At 51.5% G+C, this 23,750-nt stretch overlaps 2 protein-coding genes across 9 annotated transcripts in view; one reads left to right on the top strand and one right to left on the bottom strand.

Annotated features, from left to right (window-relative positions):
- The first annotated feature begins 366 nt into the window (after nt 1–366).
- KLHL25 (kelch like family member 25) lies at nt 367–20,730 on the top strand. Of its 2 annotated transcripts, none has more exons than XM_013958638.2 (2): nt 367–2,187; nt 20,649–20,730. In XM_013958638.2, exon 1 carries the CDS (start codon nt 378–380, stop codon nt 2,145–2,147), a length of 1,770 nt encoding a protein of 589 aa, XP_013814092.1. In that variant the 5' UTR covers nt 367–377; the 3' UTR covers nt 2,148–2,187; nt 20,649–20,730. The 2 variants fall into 2 exon arrangements, with proteins under 2 accessions (XP_013814092.1, XP_013814100.1); XM_013958646.2 differs by lacking the exon at nt 20,649–20,730 and adding an exon at nt 8,338–8,892.
- AKAP13 (A-kinase anchoring protein 13) overlaps nt 17,761–23,750 on the bottom strand; it is a 236,478-nt gene continuing 230,488 nt past the window's right edge. For all 7 annotated transcript variants that reach the window (XM_067305659.1, XM_067305657.1, XM_067305660.1 and 4 more), the window contains one exon: nt 17,761–23,644. In XM_067305659.1, coding sequence (XP_067161760.1) covers nt 23,595–23,644 — 50 coding nt within the window. In that variant the 3' untranslated portion in view covers nt 17,761–23,594. The remainder of the gene's footprint in view (nt 23,645–23,750) is intronic.

The raw sequence follows: 23,750 nt of genomic DNA, 5'->3' as shown, positions 1-23,750 counted from the left end.
GAGACAATTTACCAGCAAGTTTGGGTTTTGATTGCTTCACTTTGTTGCTTCATTGCTGAAACCAAAGTGCAGAATTTCCTCTTCCCCCCGTTTCCACCCTGCTCAGCCTAAGTTGAACTTTAGGAGGATGTGAGGGTGCTTGAGCTGAAGTAGGCACAGGTTCTGCAAGTCAGGGTGCAGGAGCAGTGGCAAAGCAAGGAGGGGTCCAGCGCTGGGGTATCAGCTGGTGTTTCATGTTTGAGGTGTGTTGACTGTGTGTCAGGGACAGATGGCAACTGCAGACGTTCTGCTGCTGGCTCAGCGTCCCACATCAGTAAGGACAAGAAAATAATTAGGTATTTTCTGTTTGTTTCTCTGCAGGCAATAACTCTGTCATCATGTCAGTCAGCGTCCATGAGAACCGTAAATCCCGGACTAGCACCGGCTCCATGAACATCTTGCTTTTTCACAAAGCTTCCCACCCAGACTGCGTCTTGTCCCATCTGAACACCCTCCGGAAGCACTGCATGTTCACCGATGTCACCCTTTGGGCAGGAAACAGGTCATTCCCATGCCATCGGGCAGTGCTGGCTGCCTCCAGCAGATACTTTGAAGCCATGTTTAGCAATGGCCTCCGTGAGAGCCTGGATGATGAGGTGAATTTCCATGACAGCCTGCACCCAGAGGTGCTCGAGCTGCTGCTGGACTTTGCTTACTCCTCTCGGATCATCATTAACGAGGAAAATGCAGAGTCCCTCCTGGAGGCTGGAGACATGCTTCAGTTCCACGATGTCCGAGACGCGGCAGCTGAGTTCCTGGAGAAGAACCTCTATCCTTCCAACTGCCTGGGCATGATGCTGCTCTCAGATGCTCATCAGTGCCGGAGACTCTATGAGCTCTCCTGGAGGATGTGCCTGGTCAACTTTGAAACTGTTCACAAGAGTGAGGATTTCAACAACCTTTCCAAGGACACTCTTCTGGACCTCATCTCCAGTGATGAGTTGGAAATTGAGGATGAAGAAAAGGTCTTCAAGGCTGTCATCCAGTGGGTAAAATATGATCTGGATGAGCGGAAGGCTTATCTCCCAGAGCTTCTGAGGAACGTTCGCCTGGCCTTACTTCCTTCTGAATGCCTCAAGGAAGCCTTGGCTTGTGAGGACCTGATCATGGTCGATGAAAGGAACAAACTTGTCTTGGATGAAGCTATTCAGTGCAAGAAGAAGATCCTCCAGAATGATGGAGTGGTCACCAGTCCCTGTGCCAGGCCTCGCAAAGCTGGGCACACCTTGCTGATTCTGGGAGGACAGACCTTCATGTGTGATAAGATCTACCAAGTGGATCACAAAGAAAAGGAAATTATCCCCAAAGCAGACCTGCCAAGTCCACGGAAAGAGTTTAGTGCCTGTGCCATTGGCTGCAAAGTATACATCACTGGAGGTAGGGGCTCAGAGAATGGTGTCTCCAAAGATGTATGGGTGTATGACACTGTTCATGAGGAATGGTCCAAAGCTGCCCCAATGTTAATAGCTCGGTTTGGGCATGGCTCAGCTGAATTGGAGAACTGCCTGTATGTGGTTGGTGGACACACTGCAGTAGCTGGGGTCTTTCCTGCATCACCTTCTGTTTCCTTGAAGCAAGTAGAGAAGTACGATCCCACATCCAACAAATGGATGATGGTGGCCCCTTTGAGAGATGGAGTGAGCAACGCTGCTGTGGTAAGCGCCAGGCTCAAGCTTTTTGTCTTCGGTGGGACCAGCATTCACCGGGACATGGTGTCCAAAGTCCAGTGCTATGATCCAGTTGAGAATCGGTGGACGATCAAAGCAGAATGCCCGCAGCCCTGGCGCTACACTGCAGCTGCTGTCCTGGGCAGCCAGATTTTCATCATGGGGGGAGACACAGAGTTCACGGCAGCATCCGCCTACCGCTTTGACTGTGAAACGGACCAGTGGACACGCATTGGGGATATGACAGCCAAGCGCATGTCGTGCCATGCTTTGGCCTCGGGGAATAAACTGTACGTGGTGGGGGGTTACTTTGGGACTCAGAGGTGCAAAACACTGGACTGCTACGACCCTACGTCAGACACGTGGAACTGTATCACAACGGTGCCTTATTCGCTCATCCCCACAGCTTTTGTCAGCACCTGGAAGCATTTGCCATCATGAGGGTTAGGGCTCTGGGGCTAATATCCAGGAATACAATAAGGTAAGGGTCTCTTTGCTAAAACTGAAACTTGTTGTCTTGCCTCAAATGCGTCTCCACACCATGCTGAAGCCAAGGTTCCAGTTTGCTCACCTTTTATGAGAAGGGTACGTTTGAAGGTGAGAGAGACATAGCACCAGAAAAGAATATTCAGTTCTGTAATGTTAGTCTAGCTCTCTCCCTGCTTCCTCTTGTTTCAAGATGATACCCTCAATAACTTAAGAGATACTTGGCTATATAACTACATAGATGGTTGCAAGCAGGCTGCAGCTCCTTGGCCCTCATTCTGAGCTAGCTGGATGTGCCAGCCTCCATCTTTCTATGTGCATTATAATAACGCTGTGTCTAAGCTAGCTGCTGTGTGCGGGTGGGTTTGGAAGAGCAAATCTGTCCATGCCGACTCACATGGGCATGACCTTAGAACACGTCCTGTCCCCATGTGGTTGAGGGAGATGCAGATTAAGATTTCTAAATGCACTTACATTTGAGATCTGGAAGATACTTGGGCAGCAAGTGCTTTGGAAAAATTCTCAGTAGTTTTGTATTTTTTCCTGGGTATTGGGGTGATCAGTTTGGTGCTGATGAATATGTAGGCAAGTGACCCTTGGGATACTGAAGAATCCTGGATCTCTTTTTAAGATATGTATTTACATTTCAGTGGGTAGCAGAAGCAGAGGCTTAGAAGCCACGATGCATTTGATGGTCCTGGTGTTTATTTAGCATCCAAACTGTTGCTTGTTAAATCGCAACTTCTGAGACTTCTATGTGAGACATGAGTGGGAGGGAAGGGGTTTTGTAATCAGAAGAGTGTGTTTCAAGGTGTGTGAGAACAAGAAGATTAGTGGAAACTCATGATATCCTGTCTCATTCTGGTGCTCTGGTTCTCACGTACTCAGGAAAAGTGCTGTTGCAAAGCAACAGGACAGGGACAGGAGGCCTGGTAATTGGTTCCTCCTCTCTCCTCCCCAGTGGGATGTTTGGCCGCCCATCTGGTTACTGGTTTTGCTCCACTTAGGCTTGCACATCTTGATCTGTCTGTGGCAAAATGCAGCTGGCCAAGGAAAGGCAGAAAACTCACCTTGCATTGTGAAAACAGCTATTGATATGGGCACTTGGACAGCATCATCTTTGCAAGAAATCCGTAACACCTCTGCTACGTCTGGCTGCAGGTTTCACAGTGCTGGCAATACACGCAGCCCTGCTTTGGTGGTTGGAGACTAACTACCAACTAGCTGAAGGAGCCTGGAAGCCCTGGCATATGGGGGCAGGGTTAGACAAGCTTCGCTTAAGGTTTTATTTGGGAGGTGGGACTGTGGGGAGAGAAGTTCTTCCATATCTTCACCAAAATCCACTTCACTTAATACAGGGAAGAAAGAATGCTGCCCAAACCTTCTAACACCCTCTCACTTCCCTGCTTCGCACTTAGTGTGGTTGGTGTGCCTGGGAATCGCCCAGCGGGCTAAAATTACTGCAGTGGTCTGGCGTTTTCCAGTGGTCGTCTTTTCTGATGCCAGTTGGGAACAGAGGAGGATCTCCTGGCATCTCTACTGGGTATTTGCCCAATGTGACCACTTGCTTTTCTCAAGCACTCGGTGGGGGGAAAGAGCACCCTAAGCATTATGCTGTTCTTCAATTTGAGAAACGCTTGGTTTTAGCATGGGCTGGATGACAGCGAGGGCACGGTAAGGGTGGAAAGGGTTAATATGAGATTTCTCTGAGCCTTTCCAGCACTGGAAGATAATGGCCTTTCCAAATTCTCCTTCTCAGGCGTTGCCTAGCATCTGTCACAGTGGCTCAGTAATCTAATTAACTGCCACTCAGCTATTAAATATTGCAGCAAAGAGTGTGAGGACTCCATCATTTTCAGCTCAGGTCAATGAGGCCTCCCCTTAAGAGCCATCCTAGAGCTGAAAATTAATTTCCTCTGGTAGCAGATGTGTCTGAATATTAAGTCTCAATGCCAGACACACCACTGGGAATAGGAATAGGGAATATTTTGAGGTGAGAGTTGATTCTCAGCCGCCAAATAAAGCTAGTCTCCAAAAATACATAGCCGTTACTTTCCTCTCCTCCCTTTTCCCTCTGTGTACTGTTTTTGAGTTGCCCAGACCTAATAACAGCTTTGTGGGGGATACAGAGATATTTTCCCCTGTAATCTGGAGCCTGGCACAAGAGAATGAAGAACTCAAATCTACCAACCTGCAAATAAAGCTGGTGAAAAGTCACTGTATAAAGGTTTTATGTGCTTTTTGACTTCATTTCCGCTCTTCAGTTAAAAGAAGTATTTAAAATATACATGAGTTCTTGCCAGAGAGAATGCCTCTTCACTTCATTTTTATAGATTTTCTTTTTTTAACTAAGTTTATTGTTATGGCCTCCGCCACTGACAGCTCCTTAAATCAAAGCACAAGACTAGCGAGCGAAAGCCAGGTCTGAATGTCTCCAACCTGTACGCGTAGCCTGGGCTGTACCAGTGAGCTCCCCCACGTCTGCCTTGGCTCTGCGGAGGGGGAGTCTCCGGGCGCCCGTCCTTGCTGCACGCGTGCCCAGCTGGGCTCTGAAATTTGGAGCAAGAGGCTATAGGGTCTCACGACTGCTCTGTCATCCTGCGGTGGTTGTGCCAAGGGGTTTTGCCCCTGGGGGTGAGGGTCTCTGCTGCACCACCCAGCTAGCTCCTTGGTCCCTATGGGCTCCTCCTTCAAGGATGAGCAGCCAGGAGACAGGTTGGCGAGCCCCGCTCCCCACTGATCTTCTCTGAGTGCTGGGGTGTTTTGGGAGGGGGTAGCTGAGCTCTTTGTCAGCTGCACAGCTGCTGCTAATCCTATGGGGAATTCCCCTGAGCTGGAGCTGGCTCAGCAGGGAAGATCCAAGGTGCCCTACTGAGCGGAGCAAGCCGGGCTGCTAGCGAAAGGCCTGGGCAGTTGCACCATAGGAAATAATACTTTGTACCTTTGGAGGGGAAAAAAAAAACAACAAAAAAACCACTTCTCACCTATAAACGAGTGAGGTTGCATTCATACAGGCTCTGAAATCTAAATAACCTGTCCCTGAAAAATGTCGATCATAAAACAGCAAGCCTGCTTTTAATTTAAAGCATAAAACTGATCAGCTGGAAACGTTTCCTGTGGGGGTTGGCCTTTACCCATCCCAGCTGGAGCCCAGGCCAGCCTCGCGCCAGCACACCTTTCGGCAAAAGTCCCAGTGCCCCTGCCAAGAATGCAGTGTGACATTAATTTAGTGCATATTGCCAGCAGTAATTCCAGGGATCAAGCGTGCTTAACAGTTTAAGAAGTGAAAGCCTCGCCTCCTCCACCACGTGGCTCTGGAGCTGACTTGTGTGCCTCCGGTGTTCAGCAGCCTGTGAAGTCCTGCAGTTTTATTGGTGCTGCCTGGGGCAAAGCGGACCGGGGGCCTTCCTCTGCTCTGCTGGGCTTTCTGAGGAGACCTGCTCAAATATCTTCTCCAACTGTGCAAACATGTCACCTGGCCTCTACCTGGGTTTAACGCACAAAGTTTGACTAAAGCTAGTGTTTAACTCTCCGATGAAGATGCAGGATAGAACTGGCTGAGCCAGCTTCGGGGTTCCCGCAGGAATTACAACATGAGGAGGCGAATGGTTACAAAAGGGAAATGCAATACCAAGCTCTCTGCTAATAAAGACTCTCTGTGTATTTATAAACACAAGCAAGACCCAACCAGGAGCTTGGGGAACGATGCTGGGTGGTCTGTTCTGTCCCAAACAGGCTAGTACCAAAGCACCAGAAGCGACAATTGATGTGGATAGTTTTGCATCTCCCAGGAGGTAATTTCAGGCTCTACCAGGAGCAAGTTCTCCAAACTGCTCGTCTCCAAGTAGAAAGTGGATTTTCCAAAATATCTGTCCCCTATGACGCTCTCAGTTTTGTGGGTCCTAAGGGCAAGAGCCAAAAATGGGCTTGAGCCAGAGGGGGAGAGAAAGAGTCTTTAGCTGGGGGTGAGAGCAATCACCTGAGGAGAGGAAGCCACGGGTTGCCTGGTCCTGCCCCGGTGCTATTTAACTAAAACAGAAATACAAAGTGGAACAGCTTCACAGGAGGAGACTGGGAAAGACAGAAACTTGCTCCAGCGTGCGCAGGAGTCAGGTGTGTTGAGCACCTTCCCAGGACAAGAGAGGGGCTCATCTCTGCCCCAGGTTGGACAGATGGGGGATTTGGGCATAGGCTTCCCGGAGGTATGAGAAGGGGGCGGTCTTTCCCTCCTCTTGGCACCCAGCTCAGAATCTGAAATGAAGCTAGCCAGTTGAGAGCTGGGGAAGATTAAACGAAGGGGGAAGGAGCTGTGTCCCTCTGCTCTGGCTCCTGAGCTGGGAACGCTGCCCTGGAGTTGACGTCTCCGCTCCCATCTCAAAACAAACCAGGAAGAGCCAAACCCCATAGCGATTAGCGCAGTCACTTGAGCCGCAGGAGACGTGGGATCCCATCCTTGCACTGCCTGATTTAGCACCAAGGCTTGAACTTGCAGCCCTGGGAAGTGCTGGAACCACCAGGTTATTGGCTATTTAGTGATTGCCATAGCTCAGACTCTCTGGTTACGGCTGTTTCCTTTCATCTGAACACCTGAGCGCTCCTCGGCGCACGCCCACGCACCAGCTGCCTGCCTTGCCCGCCGGGCTGCAGGAGCAGGCTCCAGGTCACCATCTCGCTCGCCAGCGCGGTGTTTCCGCACAGCTGCGCAGTTCCAGCAGCGGAGACCCCCCCCGAGCCTGCCAGCCCCCGGCAGGACCCTCCTTGCAGGATGGGCTCTAGAGAGCTGAGACTGGTGGCCAAACTACAGCTCAGGCATTTATTCCCATTTATTCCGGGGTCTCCCGCATCTGAAAGCAAAGAGGCTATTTCGTGACTCTCACCTCAGCCCCCTTGGTGGGTTTGGCTCCTGCAAAGGCTCTGCTGTGGCGCGAGCGCTTCATGCCTGCCCTTGGGTGGACGCTGCAGCACTGATCGGATGAAGCTGCAGCTGGGCGGTGGCTTTGCAGCTGCTGGCACCTAAAAGCTGAACTTTGGCCCCACAGTTCCTATGAAAGTTTAGGCGACGTGCCAGGCCCAGAACTATATTCTAATCTGCCAGGCTGTGGTCACAATAAAAGTCGGATCTGTTCAATGACTCTTTTCCTGATTATTTAATTGCACCTTAGATAACATACCTTTTACAAATACGGTTTTTACTGCTCCCTGGTTTGGCTTTCCTTCCACGCAGAGCAGAGCTTGGTCAGTTTTACCTTACAAGAAGCTGCAGGTTTTTGCTGCAGCGCATCGCTCCTGGCTCTGTCCACGTCGGCCCTGGAGAAAGCGCTTGCCAGCCGTACGTCTTCCCTTTCCAAACCCACGGATGCCTGTAAACGTTGTTCAGGACTTGACTGGTTAAAAACCTCAGGATAATCTCCCGTCTCCTAAATGCTGTAGCTAACCTGCTTGCTGTTGGGCTAGGTGCTGGAAACCTGTTCTAACCTCGTTGTTATTGCCGGAACAAAGTGGCAGATGGTTTCTGTCGGGGGCTCCTAGGGAAACCGATTTGCATGCGCATAATAGCGAGGCAGGATAAACAGGGACTGCAGTTTTGCCGCTGCTCTTCACAAGCGGCTGTTGGTCTCTGAAGCCAGTTTATCAAGCAGCGCTGGAAGGGAGTGGCTGGCCTGAGGAGTAAAGTCAATGAAAATCAGGCTTTTCCTAACCCTGGGCAGATGGAAACATGTGCAGTCTGAGCGCTGGCCCCAGACTGAATTAATCAACCCCTTGGAAACTTCAGTTGTGCAGATCGTTTTGGAGGAGCTGGTGGAAAAAGAGAAAAGGTTGGGGTTTTATTGGTCTGTTCAAGGTCTTGTCCCCTCCTCCCCACCATCAAGAAAAGCTGAAACTCGGGTTTCCACAGCATGGAGCCCACTGGGAGTCATCCCCTGCTGAACTCCCACTCTCTCGCCTCCTCCGCAAAAACAAAGCACAACCCAAAACCAACATAAACCAGCAGCTTTCCACCTCCGCCCATCCCTGGTGGTGGTGCTACCCCGGGGCTTCAGTAGCTGCCGACGCGCAAAGCCTTTTGGTTGCAGTGCTCCAGGCACAGGAGCACCCAAGCGCCGCGACATGGGTGTTTTAATCAGCTTTCTCTTTTCCTCCCCAGATACCAGAATCACATTCATTTCCCTTTCTCTCTGCCGGAACCGACGCAGCGACCAAGTCCCCTCCTGTCCTGCCCCGCGTTACTCCAAGGAGCCATTTGCATCCCTTCCCCGGCACTGGGAACGGAGGGGGCAAAGCCATCCTGCAGCCAAACCAGCGTCGCAGGGGCCACCGAGCGAGGCAGCCGGGCCGTTGAGCGGAGGACGGCGAGCAGGGCTAAGCCAGGAGCATGGGCTGGGGTTTGGATGCGGGGGGTGACGAGGACGTGGGGGACTGGCAGCTGCTGCGTGGCCCCTGGCGCTGAGCGGGAGCTGGGCTGCGCGAACTGATGCGATCGGGCCGGGGGGCCCGGGCTGTGTCCTAGGAGGGCGTAGCGTGGGGATCCTATTAGGTGCTTTCTTTTTTTGTTGTTATTGGGGAAGAAGGGGGTTGAGAGATTTTAGGTTTTTTGGAGGCGGTGAACTCACCATTGATGACGCAGTGTCCCCAGTGCAATGGCATGGCCTTGGTGATGTTTGGGTGACTTGGAAGGTTTGGGGGTTTTTTTTTAAAGAAAGATGGGGAAAACGAGGTGGGTTGGGGAGGGGACACTTTATTTCTGGGGGTGTTGGGTGAGGCCGAGGGAGGAGATGAGAGCGGGGGGTGGGGGGGGTGACGTGGCATCTGGCTCTGCGTGCGGCGGGCGCCCGCGGAGGCTGCTGCTCCCCCGAGGAGCGGGCTGGCGAAACGCCGACGTGTGGGAGCGTCGAGCAGGCGGCCAGGCACCTCGGCGAAACGAGGCAGGTGCCTTTTTTGTTTTGCATTTCGGAACTTTTTTATTCCTTTCCCCCCCCCCCCCCGGCCCCTTCCTCGCCGCAGTCGGTCGCGTTAGGTTGGAGGCCGGGCAGCTGCCTGCGCCGCGGCTCTGTGAGCGTGCCAAAGCGCCGCGCTCGCTGCTGGCCACGCCGAGATGGTTCGCCCGATAAAGCGCGCTGCGTGTTCGGAGCAGGTCTCCCGAGCTGCCCCGCCGCGCGCTCCCGACGGCGCGTGGGTGAGGGCCTAATTAGCAAACGAGCAGGCACGGAGGCTTCGCCGCGCGCCCGAGCCGCGCTGGGCTCTGCTGCGGGAGGCGGCTAGCTCGCCTCCGGCGGGGCCTCCGCGGGGAGGCAGCCCAGCCGGAGGAGCACCACCGAGGCCCCGGCCCCGGCTCGCCCTGGCGTGCCGCGAGTGTTGCTGGCCACGATTTGCTCCTGACCGGTTCTTCTGTACGAGGGAATGAGCTCCGCACCGCAGCTGCCGCAGGCTCACCGTGCCCTCCGGCGGCTGGCCGTATTTGGGTTTATATGCCCGATAGTTTCCAGTCCGAGTCACGCGAGCGGAGGACAGGGCTGTGGGTTATGGCTGTCGGTGCTGGAAGCGGCTCCTTGCCGGCCTCTTCCACGGCAGCTCACGCCGGCGCTCGGCGCTGCACCTCACCGCGTCACCCGGGAATAGCAATGCCAGCGTTCCCGCAAATGCTCCGAGCCTGCCTTTCTCCAGTGGCTTCGGTTACTCTGCAGCCTGGCCAGCTGAATGATGCAATGCTTCGAAAATCCTTGATGTTGCCTCAGACAACAGAGGCCTTTTTGGAGCACCGAGTGCCCGTCGCTGCCGGGAAGAGCGCGCTTCGTGCACAGCCCTTCTGCAGTGCTCTGAATGACATGTATTTACATTTTGTAGGTTTTGTTGTTTTTTTTCCTTCCAGCTGCCTGCAAACTTTAATAAAAATGATGATCTGGGAAACCTTTTGTGTGTTTTTCACAGGAGTCTTCTCTTCATTCTTAAGCAAGCTGGATTTAAGTGTAATAACAGGGCCGAGGAATAATAATAGGTTTGGCACTTGATGGAGCGGTTCACAAACAACAGCCTCCTTTCGCAAACAGCCTCGCTGTGATTATTATTGCTTCAGAGCTTGGGAAACTGAGGCACAGCGTGAAGAAGAAGAAGAAGTGCCTCATCCAAGGTCAGCGGCAGAGCTGGGAATAAAGTCCAGGCTCCTAGTGTTAGTTCAAAGGAGCTGAAATCCCAGCCGGTGATGTGTCACGTGTGGCTTTTCCCACTGTTGCTCTCGTCGAACTTGTAAGCGCAGGGATACTGGGACACATCATTGAAAGTTTGGCTGTGACCTTGCAAAACCGACACCTGCCGAATAGGCTGCGGGGGCCCGGCCCAGACACAGCCCCGCTTCTGCAGAGCAAGCCAGCAGTTTGCAACGAAGAAGAGAAGAACTCGTCCTTCTGTTTTCCTTATTTGCCTGCAGTTGGCTGCTGTAGCTCCCAAGGAAGGGGGATCCTGACAGGCTGGAAGAGCTTTCCAGCTGTGGCGCCTGTTCACGGTCCTCCTCCGTGTGCGTCTGGCCCCCTCGCAGTGGAGCAAGGCGACGGAGACATCCCAGTGTCGGGAATTGTGTGCTCTTCGCCGGCACCAGGTTAAGCCTTGCTCCAGGCTCTGAGAGCACTGGAACAGCTCTGCAAAGCAGCTGTTGGCACTTATAAACACCAGGCAAAACAAAACAACCTTCCAAATTTATATTTTTTATAGTCCTACTAGCAGGGACGTATAGGATTAGGAAGGACAGCTTCCTACGGGAGTTCGGAGCAGTGTCTCAAAGGGATTTGGTGCCTGCATTTCTCAGCTGTAAAGAAGGCTAAGGACATGTCTCGGCCCCCCAGGGAGCGGGTGGATAGCTGCATTCGTTAGCTGATATTAGCAGGGCAGATAGATACTTCTTAGGTAAGGATCCGTGAAAAAAGCCCATAAAAGAGCCCTTTGGGAATCCGATTCAGGGCCTAAAAATTACTATTTGATGAGAGGGAGAGTGAAAAAGAGAGAGCAAGAGCATGTGAATAAAAGCCCTTTCAGTTTTGTTAATTCAGATTTTATATGGGACTCTGGGGCTTTAAAAAACAAGATTGCGAGGATTTGCGACTGGGTAGCTTCGATATGAACCATGCAAAAGAAGTGCTCTTTTGTATTTATTCTGGAGCTCGCCTGAAAGACGATTCAAAAGCAATCACCAGCTGCTGTGACAGCAGCAACCTGTTGCTAGGGAATTAAATGTGATGCAAAATACAAAGATTTCTTCGTTAGAGACCACAAAGTAAAAGGGGAGTGGGAGATGGAAAGGGAGGCAGCACAGTCAAAGCTGCAGCTAAAGCAGGTCTGCTTTTTAACTGGGAGTTATGGGGGAAGGAATGTAAAAGAAGTGTTTTGTTCTGCTTCTTTTAAAAGCGCCCCCCCCCCATCTCACCAGGTCACACGCAGCTCTGGCCGGGGGGGGGGGGGGGGGGTGTGCTTGGGAACGGGTTGCATCTGGTGGCGTTACATAGCGTGTATGTTCCCGCGCTCCTGGGAAAGCGCCCGTATGCCATAGTCGGCCCTTGCTGTCGTGTCCGGCGTTGAGCCTGCCCCGAGAGGCAGCCCGGCTGCGATCGCCTCCCCGGGGCAGCGCTCACGTCCCCGCGCTCCAGCCGGGACGGCAAGGCCCAGGCCACCAAAGCCAGGCCACATCTGAAAAAACCAGTTCTTAGGCTCCAGACGGGTTTGGGGACCAGAAGGGAGCAGGACAGGCGCGTTCGCCCGAGAGGTTTCTGCACCTGGCTGCAGGCAGCGAAGTGGGGCTCAGCGACACCCGAATAAACATTCCCAGGAGCAAAGCTGTCGCCCCTGCAGCTGAGCACCCCGGCGAGGGTAGGGTGCTGGGCAGGCTGGTAGACCTAGGTCTTACTTAAATTAAAGTCATAGTACCATGTTGGTTTTTAAATAGGCATTTTTCCCAGCTTGACCCCATCTACCCTTGAAAGAAATACTGCTTTCAAACACATGCTTAGAGCAGAGCAGTGCTTCTTTCCAACCGACCAACGTGCCATCAAATTCATCCGTGTCTGCACAGGGCACTGAGGTCCCGTGTCCTCGGCTTGTCGTCCTATGTGTTCATGCTCTGCCGTTGCGCCCCCTCCCTGGGTTATGTCCCGTGCCAAACTGGAAGGGATGTGTTCCTACTCCCCACGCACTTTCTCCCTTTGGAAAAAGCCAGCTCTTTTTAGTCTCTGAGGAGAGTTCAGGTTCACAAACTGCCATCCCAGGAAACGCTGATCGCTAATGTAGTTACTTTTCCAAGAGCAGGAGAAATTGTTGCCTCCAGTGCCCCACAAGAAACTGGGAATTTAAGCTGGTCTCAGGCCCTCTTGCTCCAGTGCAGAGCATTAGTCTAGTGTCCTCCAGACCTGGTTACAGGGAACAGAGCCGCGGGGGGGGGCACGAGACGGGAGACTCCTCGCACGAGTGAATAACAGCCTGAGCTCATTTTTCTTCCTCTCTGACAATCTCCCTTTTCCTTCCATTTCACCACCTCTTTATTTAACGTCATCAACTGTTGTGCAAAACCATCAACCCTGTTTTTGCAGCCGTGTGACCTACTTTATCATTTCTTGCTGACTTCTCAACTGAAATCGCGAGCTCCGAGCCCACCCAAGCCATTCAGAGTTGCTCAGCTGAAGAACAAATCCAATTAGGTGGAAGCAAGCCTGGCTTTCATCCTGTCGGGGCCGCAACATCCCCCTCCCTTCTACCCAGCTACGCTGCAGCGCGGATGCCCCGATGTTTTCTCACAAACATCGCAGACAAGGACCCATCTGTGTGTGCCTGTCACTACCCTCCCCCTCCCCTCCTGCCCCAAAACGAAGACGAGGGAGGGTTCGCCCAAGCTGCTCCTGGCTCGCTGACGTGTCCTTGCCTTCCTCCTGACAGCCCCAGGGGACCACGAAGCTCAGAAATCACATCGTTCTCAGCTTTTAACTCCTGGCTCCTTGAGGAAGCCCTTCCTTCCCACCGGAGGCTGGAGAAATGGTCCAGGGCCATGCCAGGATGGCACAACTAGCCCTTGTTAGAAAGCTGCTGGCCCTTCAGCCAGGGTGTGATTTAACTGGCAGCAAGCGCCATCGTTCAGCCGCTGCATCGCGCCTAACCCCCCCCCCCCTCCTGCTGCTCCGTCCGGAGGAAGCACGGTGGTCCTGCCCTTTCCCGCTTCCCAAGCAACGCTATGCTCTCTTTCCCGTCGGCTGTCGGCCGAGGACAGCGGGAGGGATGGCCTTGCGCTGCGAGGGGCGAGCACAAAGACGGCGAGACGAGGCCGACAGGGCAGCAGGAAAGTCCCTTCTGGTGTCTAATGCCTAACTAACTGCCAGGTAGGACGGACAGACGGCCCGCAGCCTTCTGCCGCCAGCCCCGTGCCCGGCGCTTGAACGAGCCCCTCCGGGAGCGGCCGTGGGGTTCCTCCGCCTTGGAGGCAGGTTGTGCTCGCTCGCTTGCCGCTTGGGGCTGGCGCTCGCCGCAGTGCCCGTGCGCAGCGGGGATGTGTGCCGAGGGCCCGCCGGCAGGCGCGGGAAGCCTGGCAAACTGCCGCCACGCTAGTCCGGGTCGCGGTCTGCAGGAACCACACACGCACACGCAGAGGCAGACGCTTCCCTACAGAGGCTTCTGACAGCCGCATTCATCCAGGCAGGGACAGGGGCTGCTCTGCGTGCAGCCAAGCGCCAGCATGGTCCTGGCCTTCCTCCTCCTCCTCCTCCTCCTCCTCTGCAGCCGCCGCTGCCCCCCAGGCCTGCAGCCCCTCCGGGGCTAACAACTGCTCCCGGCTTTCCCACGGGGCTCTGCTAACGACTCACAACTCCTGCACGGCCCTAATTAGACTCCTGTCTAATTAGACTCGCCAACTTCACTGAAAAGATGCAGCCGGGAAGAATCGGCTCTTGGTGCGAGGAAGGGAGAAAAGAGGGTCTGGAGGCAGTGAGCGCCAGCGGCAGAGACGCCAGGCTGCAGCGAGAGGTCGGGGACAGCAGGGATTTCCAGCTGAAATACATCTGTGCGAGGGACAGACCGAAAAGCAAGGCAAGAGAAGGCCCTTAAATAAACCCCTCCAAGACCTCAGCTCTGCCCCATCACGTGAGCAAGAAAGCCCCCAGCTTTGTCCCTTTGGGGACCACCTGGCCAAGGTGCCAGGATGCCACTCAGCCAAGAGGGACGGTTTCTATTCATAGCCCCATTGAACAAGTTATTGCCGTGCAAAAGGAGCCCCACGATGCTGGAAGAGCGTGGGACAGGGCTGCGCAGGCGGCGTGGGGAGAGGCAGCCCCTAGCCCGCAGCGTCAGCCCAAGGACGACGGGAGCCCGTGAAAGGACGGATGGGAGAGCGGGCTCTGAAGCGAAGGGGTGGTGGTGGAGTATGTCTAGAGGTGCTGAGACACCACAGGGGTGACAAGGGGCACCTTGGGCCTGTCCCACCACCATCCCAGGGTGCTCCTTACAGCCTGCAGCTGTGGAGGCTGCGGTGCTGGCATTGGGGTCCTTCCTCCAAACCAGCACGGGAAGGTCACTGTGAGGAGCCGTGCTTGCACGGAAAGCGCCCGTCACCAGGCAAGTTAACTTTATTGCCAAAATCAAGGCCAGCGCAATCGCCAAGCAAGGTCTCTCACAGCCACAGCCCCTGCACGGCGGAAACAAGGAGATCGGCGTCTCAGGGAACGGTGCCAGAAGTCACATTCGTTACCGCTCCTTTTTATTGCACCTTGTCCCGTGTTCATTACGTAGTCACACCTGTAACCAGGAGTCAGCCTGGGTATCAACAAGCCTTCACGCGCATCCAGATCCCAGTATTACTTAATCTAGCACGTGTAGACGAAATCTTTAAAAAGTCAAGGCAATGCATCTCACGTATCAGTTGCTAGTGTCAAACAGTATTTTCCCCTTAATTTGAACATGCTCCAACCCTAAACAAATCAACACATTGCAGCATTATCATCCTTCCAACTAATTAACAAAGCCCAGGTGTCCTCTACGGTAACTCATCCCTTTACTGGTCACCTTGTGTTTGAACACAAGGCATCTAACACTAAACTAATTAGGATTTGGCCTTTTCTTCTCCCATTAGTTTAACAAAAACTACGAGAAAGAAAATCCTGTCTGAAGCCCCTGCCCAATGCACACCTGCTTCCTCCCCTGTGGTTCTCACCGTGGGGCCAGCTCCAGGATTTGAACTCAGCAAGGGCAGGAAAGAGGAAATGCAGATAGGGCAAAAGTAAAAGGTGTCACTAAACCCTCTTTTAGAAGAAGCTGTCCCACGCTTATCCATGCTCTTCTTAGAGGCTGATTAAATGCAAGGACCCTCTATGAGCCCTTTTGATTGAAAGTGCTAGTGAAAATCCAGTCATGTCCAGGTGACCTGCCATGTGGCCAAGCTGAGATCTGCTGGGCTTTTGTTTCACCTCTGACTGCTAAGGAGAAGCCGGGGTTAGGCAAGCCCAGTTGGACCTGATATGCTCAGAAACATATCACTCCTGCTAGGGGATCCTCTAAAATAATTGAGCCATGTGGCTTGAAGAGAACATCCATTTCATCATCTTAGCCATACCAAAACAGCTCAGAGCATTAATCGTGGATGAAATTGCGAAAGACTGTGCTTGGTTATTCATATTGCCACATGCAGATAGCCAGGAAAGGTGAGACCTTCATTTTCTTCCTGCGCAAAGGCAGTTTGCATTGCATGGCCCAGGCTTCCCTCTGGCCTGCGGCAACAGGAGTGATTTGCTTTGCGCCCTGCAGGACAAGCGAAGCCCAGGCTGCTCCAGAGCCGAGCGCTCTGCTCGCTCTGCACCCTGGCCCTTCGCCTGCGGGACTGTGTGCGATTCAGCAAGAATTTTGTTTCCTGCTACATGTAATTTGCAATCAGTAAATACCCTCTTCCTCCTCCCCTGATGGCCGCTCCTCGCATTGCAGCTGGGAAACTTGCTTCTGCCCGGCCCTGCCAGCAGCACCAGCAGCTCGTGTTCCCAGCGGTGGAGAATCCATTGTTTCCCTACAACAATGCGAAGCCTTGGGATCATCCCAGGCCCTGTGGTGAAGGGGGCCCTCGCCCCCATGGGAGCGCGGCGAGGTTTCCTGGTGTCAGCCCCGCCGCGGGCTGCAAGCCGTGCTGCGGTCGAACATCCAATTTGCAGAGCGCAGAGGGGCCCAGAGGAAAAAGTGCTCTTTGAATGCCGAATGCGGGTGCCGTCATTTCAGAGCAAGCTTTTGTTTGCTTTGGTAAATAGGTGAGCTGGGACTGCAGATAAAACGAGGATTAGCGGACAGCGTTAGAGATAAACAAACGCTTTCATCTCCTGTCATCGCCCATCTCTGAGCAAGCGCTTCGTCGCAGTGGGTAGGTTTGCGTGCAGGGACGCGATGCAGCTGCTTAAAACGGCGCACGCGGCACAGACACGAAGGGGGAAATAGGTGTTGGGGTGTACTAGTGGCTTAAGGGGCAAAGCGGGTGGGTTGGCCTTTCCTAATGCCTCTAAGAAATAACCCAACGCCACCAAGCCACGTTCGTGCCAACAGCCTCAAGGCTTTGATCAGACCTCTGCTTCTCCTCAAGCGTCCCCTCTCCTTCCTGATCTCACCACTGAAGGTGAGTAAAATAATAGATCTAAATTAAGCACTTTGTCTGCTTCAGAAGCCATACGCAGAGCAAAGCAGCCGTGGACGAGGGTCTCGCTGCTGCTCCGCTGGGCAGAAAGGCTGCTGAAGCCCCTTGCACAACTAACGGCGCGTAGGGGCGGCCGGATACGGATAAAAGAAAATGACGGAGGAGAAATTTGAAGTGTCGTGCCCCACCGCGCGGGCTCATCACAGCTCGGTGATCAGCGTGCTACCGGCTCGTGCACCCGGAACGAACTATACTTTGGCACTGGGCTTTTGGCACCCTCTTCTGCCTGGACTGATGCCTGCAAGCACTGGGAACAAAAAGTACCTTCTCCTCCCCAGGGGACAGCAGTGACCTTAACGCCGGCTAGAACATGTCTGTGGGGCCTCCTCCTTCCTGGGGAAGTGGAAATGTGCAAAGCTGCTGCATCGGGGATGCAAAGACCTCTCCTCCTCTCCCCACGTCCACCCCACCACGAGACCTCGCGCTGCTCTCTGCCAAAACGTGCACGTGACAAAGCATCCTGCGAGCTGAGTCGGCTCGGTTTTGACTCAAGCGTCTAGAAATTTTGGCAGGTTACAGAAACTATAGGCCAGAAGATTGCATACTGCAGCCACCGGACTGCCGTTTATCTCAACGTTCAAAGCCTGCTTTGGAGCCGAAGTGGCTGAGATAACGGCTCTGACACTTCCTCTTCTTGCAAAAAGATGAAAAGCCCCGTGTGGGGGGGAAAAAAAAAGTTAAATATCATTATGGCCATACGCCCTTTAGCAAAATGTAAATCCTTTAAGAGAATGAAAATAAGGAGCCTGAGAGGTGCACACCGGAATCCAGATGATAAAAGTAACGCAAACATTCAGTCACAGGTAGGGTTGCAGCTATTCATTCATGCAGCAAAGTCAACAGCAGAAATACCAAAGCGCTGGAAATAAATCAGACAGAAAATTCAGACTTAAAATCAAATTTATTTAGAGGAAAAATGACTTTACAAGAGGTTGATGCTGATAACTAAAAAAGGAAGATAAATAAAAGCTTGTTACAAAACCTAATGGTTTCTGGCAAGTTACAGAAAAACTGAAGAATTTTACAGTCAATAACCTGCTCACTTTTTACATAATTACAAATTAACATACAGCAATTAGGTTTTACCCTCTTTTTTTAAAAAATTCTTTTTTCAACTTTTAATTTTTTAAACTTTTTTCCTTTTTTTTTTAATGGGTTCAGCATGAAAAATGCAAAGCATTTTTTTTTTTTTTTAAGAAACAAACCAAAAGCAGAGGTATATCAGGTTATTATAATACACCTCCTCAATGTTCTGGGAATTACTCAAGTGCATTCCGTATTAGTACAAAATAAACACCAGGCTAAACTTTAACCATAGGCGAACTGAACTGGACATAGATTTTCTGAGTCAGTGTTTAATATCGATAAAGAAAAAAGTAAAATACTTAAGAGCACGGCAATGGTTGATACCTATAGACGGTTTAAATACATACAAAGCTCATAGCTGTATGCAAAGCAGTGAACGTCATCCTGGTCCCCCCTCCCCCCAAGCGATGGAAGCAGAATATATTTGGGCGAAGCATCAATGTCGGTGAGACGCGGGTGGAAAGAAAGGGCCGAGAGCCCTTAAAACGCGCGTGGGCAGGGAGCTAGCGTTACGCTTCCCATCACCCAAGAGCATGAGGTGTAGGAGACGGACCCAGTTCAGCTCGCCTATCTTTAAAGCTTAGCTCCATCGCCAGATCAAGAACGAACCATCGACCGCTGCCCCTTCCGACAAACGAAGCAAGAGCTACGAGTGCTAGGGGAGGTTTATGTAAAAGGGTGCCTTAAATTACGCTAAATTCCCAAACCTGGCCAGCAGGCAGAAAAATTTCCAGGGTTCTGGTTAACAAGGAATGTTTGGTTGGATTTAAGCAGGTACTTTCCTGTGCCCCCTGCCCAGTCCTCCACAGGCATCCTGGACAGCTTCCTTGCGACTTTGGCACCTGATGAACCTCTCCGACTCGGTGGCATTTGCAAGGACTGGATTTGGGTACTGGTGCAGCAGGAGCTTCAAGGTATTTCTAGCACCGCAAGGGAGGTGCCAAGATTATCCGGCTCCACAGACGCTAGCGCCTGGGAAGGGCAGGACAGATCTGCTCAAACTCATGGCATTACTGTGCTTCTCTGCAGTGGTCAAGCTTCAGGAGGGAAAAAAACAGGCCACGCGCCATGGGAGCAAGTGCTCCCGCCCCAGAGACGGCACCCGGGAGGTCTCTGAACGGCTTGTACAGTAAATAACCTAGCTCACAGGAAGGGCCTCACTGCACTGCACTTGGTTGCATCCCCCCCCCGCAACGTCTCCTCTGCTCTTTCTCCAAAGCAGGAGGAGCTGGAGGGAGGACGGCAGCCGGGAATGCTTCCCTATGGGCAGCAGTGCCTCGGTTCCCATGCGCGGGAGGCGATGCTGATGCCAGCCTGGGTTTTCCCAGCAGGACGACCACTTTTGCCCTTTGGGTGTGAGGTGGGACAGCTCCAGGGAGATGCACACAGAAGGAGTAAGTGATGACCAAACACGCCACAGGGAAAAGGCTGGTGGCTCACCCTGTCTGCAGCGGGACTGTAGCCATACTCACACCCACACTGGTCTAAAACTAAGAGAAAAAGCTTGTCCCTTCCTCCCCTTCTCCCCCAGGCCAGGCAAAGCCAAACCAAAGCCAGGTTTCCCAGTGGCATACCCCTCCTTTCAGCTCGGATTGTGCGGGGGACGCAGAGGGGGAAGCAGTTAGAAACCTGATTGTCTCCACGTAAGCAAAATGCAAAGGGACAAGGACCAATTCCATTTAAAGTGCTTTATGGCATCAAACTGACATAAAGTTACATGTTGAGATGATCGCTTCATTGGAAAGAGCCTGAGACCAACCCCACCCAACTCCTTCGTGTCTCAAACCGTTTGCTAGAGCTACTCTCTGCTCCCTGGGGTATCCTGACGCCCTCAGCTAATACTGACCACTTCTGTACCTCATCCGAGACTGCGCCCTCACTACACTGTTCACTGAAACCCCTTCTGTCGGGTAGGGACGAAGACCGGGCAAAGCAAAAGCCCATGAGAGGAAAGTCTGATTTTCCCCTCTGTGAAACAGTAGCAAAAAAAGCTCTTAAGGCCCTTGCACGGTCCTCTCCTCCCCTCAATACGGACTTTTCACAGACATTTTTGAACCTACCTGTCCTGTGTACCAGGAACCCAGGGCAAAAGGGGGTGATTTGGGTACTCTGAATGGGATCGGGGGACTGGCCATGGGAACCAGACAAGGTGTCAGGCTGGGCTGAGGAAATAACATGTTTTCCAGAGGTGCAAAATGGGTGCCAAGCATGCAACTGAAGCAAACACCATCTTAAGGCCAGGAAAAGAAAAGGCTTTGGTGCTGTGAAACTGGGGCTGTTCTCTAGCAGACAACCCTAGGCAATCTGCAGGGATCAGACTGGGACTCCAACTCCAGGAACCAATGCCAAGCTTTTCCAAAGAAAACTGGAGATGCACCAAAAAAAAAAAAGGCTAGAAAAATAAAAACAAGCCTGCACCTTCCTAAAGGTGAAAGGAGAAGGAAGCAGTGTGGGAGTCTCATTCAAATGGGGGAGCCTCATTCAAACACAAAGCGAATCATACAGTAATGTACATCCCCCAGGGACGACGGATGTCTGCCCATCAGAATTTAAGACAAAAACAACTTTGATATGCAATATTTCTGGTTGGTGTATTTTTGATTCAAACCATGGGGACCATGGGAGATCACTCAGCAAATGGATTTTTTGCTTAGGGCACTGAATGCTCTTTTTTATTTACACAGGTCAGAAGAGAGAGTCAAGCCAGTGGAAGACCCTACTGCTCTGGGTCACGTCTCCCTTTTGATGCCCTTCTCAGAGCCATGGGACATTCCTCTGTTTCACAAATTCAGGATGTACTGGGACTGGAGAAAAGACAGTGGGATGAAAAGAAAAGCTCGTACTGGCAAAGGCTATTACAGACTCAGAGGAGCCTTCCAAAATATCAGGGAACTGATCTCTGTTTATACATCAGTAAATGAGCCATGCACTGATTTGGAAACCAAAAATTTCAGCTTGGCACATTCATTTTCGCAGATGTACAAATAGCAGGGCAGAAGTTACTTTGTTAAATCAGTGTTTTTCTTATTAAAAAGATAACACCACAACATCAGCACATGCCTCCTTCAGCTCCTTTCAAGTTCAGGAGAAGACTTGCCTGGATCTCCCTGGACGATCAGACCCTCACCTCACGGGAATATGCTCTGTGTTTGGCTTTCCCTTTGCCTCCAAGAGGTATGAGAAAACCTAAACAAAGTAGTTAAACAAAGAAACTAACTGATAGCAGGAGTCTTGTCTGAAGTCACCACTTCTCTTTCCAAATTTTTTTGGCCCCAAAATGCTGTGCCTTAAAGAAAGCTCTCAGCTGAAATTCTGTTAACTCTGGGAATTGCAGAGACTGCTAAGCAGCACTGCCCAAACCCTATTTTTGTAGGAACCAGAGAGATAAGAGCATTTGGTTACCAATCTCTTGGTAAAAAAAAAAAAAAGGAAGAAAAAAAAAAAAACCCTAAACCAACCCCCATAACCCCCCAAACAAAGGCAAAGTAAAACTAAAAAAATAAAACCAAGTAAACACTTTTTTAAAAAAGAACTCTTTCAAATAAACAGAAAGATAAATATTTTTGCAAGCCCTGCTTGCAACTAAGAACAAGCACCAAATAATATTAAAAAAAAAGCAAAATAAAAATAAATCTCAAACCTCTTTGCTTTCTTCCTTTTTTTGAGTCTTAATAGTTTAGAGAGCTTCAAAAGCAGGTGGGCTTTTCAGGACTCCCGCGCTGATCAAGGCAGACCAATTTAAGTACCCACCTCACTGCCAATGCTGCCGCTACTTCTTAGCGCTGAACTCTGAAAACTGCTGCATGGGACTAGCTTGTGAGAAGTTAAAGAGCAAATTGAAATCAAATGATAGTGCAAGAAAAAAAGTGTGTTTTTTCTTTCTTTTTTTTTTTTTAAAGAAAAACTGGGAGGAAAGGAAATGCACTTGACAGCTTCAAACTGTTAGAGCAAACCCTTGAGCTATTTGAAGCTGATAGCGTCTCATAACCATTTACAAATCCGCTGCGGCAAATCCCCTGAGAGGGTGTGGAAGAACAAAAACTTTGGAAAAAATTTGGCTTGCTGCGTGCCTCTTCCCCCGTTGAATGCATCCCCCTATTCAACAGCTGCATAAACACGTCGCATCCCGAGCGCCGTTCGGGAGCCTGCCCGCTCCGCGGACGGCAGTGTGGAGGTGCACAGACACTGCTCACCAGAGCCCGCGCAGCGACGGACACGGACCTAGCGCGCTGGGACTCTGGACCTGTCACACGGTGCTTTGTCCGTAAGAATAGATTTTCTCCCCAGTAATGGTTCCTAAGTGCACAGTGTTGTACAGGCGTAGGAACTAGGAGCTGCCTCTCCTGAGGTCACTCTGCTCGCAGCGCTCAGTCCTTTGATCTGTGATGTCCTTACCGAAGTGCTTGGAAATTGCTCTTGGGTCCTTTCGGGTTAGTAAAAAGCTAGAGAAGCTGACAAAATCCAGAGGAACATAAGTCCAGTCATAACGTAAAAAGCGGGGGAAGGAAAAATACAGATAACAGAAGAAAGATCCCTAAAAGTGTATTTTCGGCCATTTCTCCAGTAAGTCATCAGGTTTGTATGAAGAGATGTCAGATGCAAATGGAGAAATATATCCTGGCAAAAAAAAGTCTTTACTTAGGGAGTAATGGGAAGGAATGAGCTGGAGCCCACAGAGATTGCTCAGGAAAGGCTGTTTTGAGCTGTTCCCCCTTGAACACTGTTCAGGCTCCCTGGGGTTGCTTCACACAAGCTTAGTGAACTTCTCTTTTCTGCATCATTTTAAACACACCCAAAGACATTCTGCTTGATTTTGGAAACAGTTTAACATTTAATTCCTCTGCCCCACTGAAATCTTTTGGAAATACTTTCTATTTCACGTTTCTCCTGAATTTTATGTTTTTCCTGAATTTTTATTTTTTACACTGTTACTGCTTCCTGGTGTAAGGTACCTTTCTGAATTGAAACATGCCACATCCCACGAGCCACAAAAGGGGCGTGCAAGTCAATGGAGTTACAATCTGAGTAGTAAGGGCAAGATATTTAATATCTACGCGCTCCCTGAAAGTCATCAGGTATCATCTATCCCCACTGGCCGAGCTAAGCTTGGCTGTACAGACTGTAAGCATATCCCAGGGGATACATAGATACATATATGTATATATACAGTATATCTATATATGCCAGTGTGTACGCACCATTTGCAGAATCCTAATCTTTTGCTAAATGCTTGGTTTTGGTTATGTTCCCCAGAAAAGGGGAATTTGAAGGCACAGACCCCTTAAGGCTATGTTCTCTCATCCCAACCGATTTAAGTGAAGGTTTGCACAGAAAGGCAGTACTATCTGCAGTGTAGTCAGACTCTGCAGTGAGAATTCATGCAAAACCAAAGGAGAGAGGCCTTTTCCGACCACTTACAGACCTTTACAACATGTTTTATTTAAAATCCCCGGGTAGCTTGTCTGATGTAGGCACCAGAAGCGCGCTGCGGAGCGGGCAGGGAGATGTCCACTGTACCAAAGCTGAGTGAGACTGATGGGTAGAGGAAGAGCCGTGGGCTTTGGCCCCGGGGGGATCTGGCCGCAGCGTGGTGGAGGCGAAGAGTACTCCTGCAGACCCGGCGCCAGCGCTCAGCAAAAGATCTCCTCACCCTCTGGTGGTGCTTCTGACGAGTGAGAATCTGGGGAGGGAAATGGGGTGGGAATCACTATGGGAATAATGGGCAGGGAAGGACCCTGTACTCCAGGAAGCCCCACTGTCCGCCCACCCCACCAGGTGCCTTAAAA

Source organism: Apteryx mantelli, chromosome 15, assembly GCF_036417845.1.
Source record: "Apteryx mantelli isolate bAptMan1 chromosome 15, bAptMan1.hap1, whole genome shotgun sequence".
NCBI lineage: Eukaryota > Metazoa > Chordata > Aves > Apterygiformes > Apterygidae > Apteryx > Apteryx mantelli.
The sequence above is the reverse complement of the archived record's forward strand: the minus strand, read 5'-3'. Positions and strand labels throughout refer to the sequence as shown.

Excerpts from the sequence above, each read along its gene's own strand:
- KLHL25 (XM_013958638.2), top strand. The coding sequence starts at position 378 with ATGTCAGTCAGCGTCCATGAGAACCGTAAATCCCGGACTAGCACCGGC.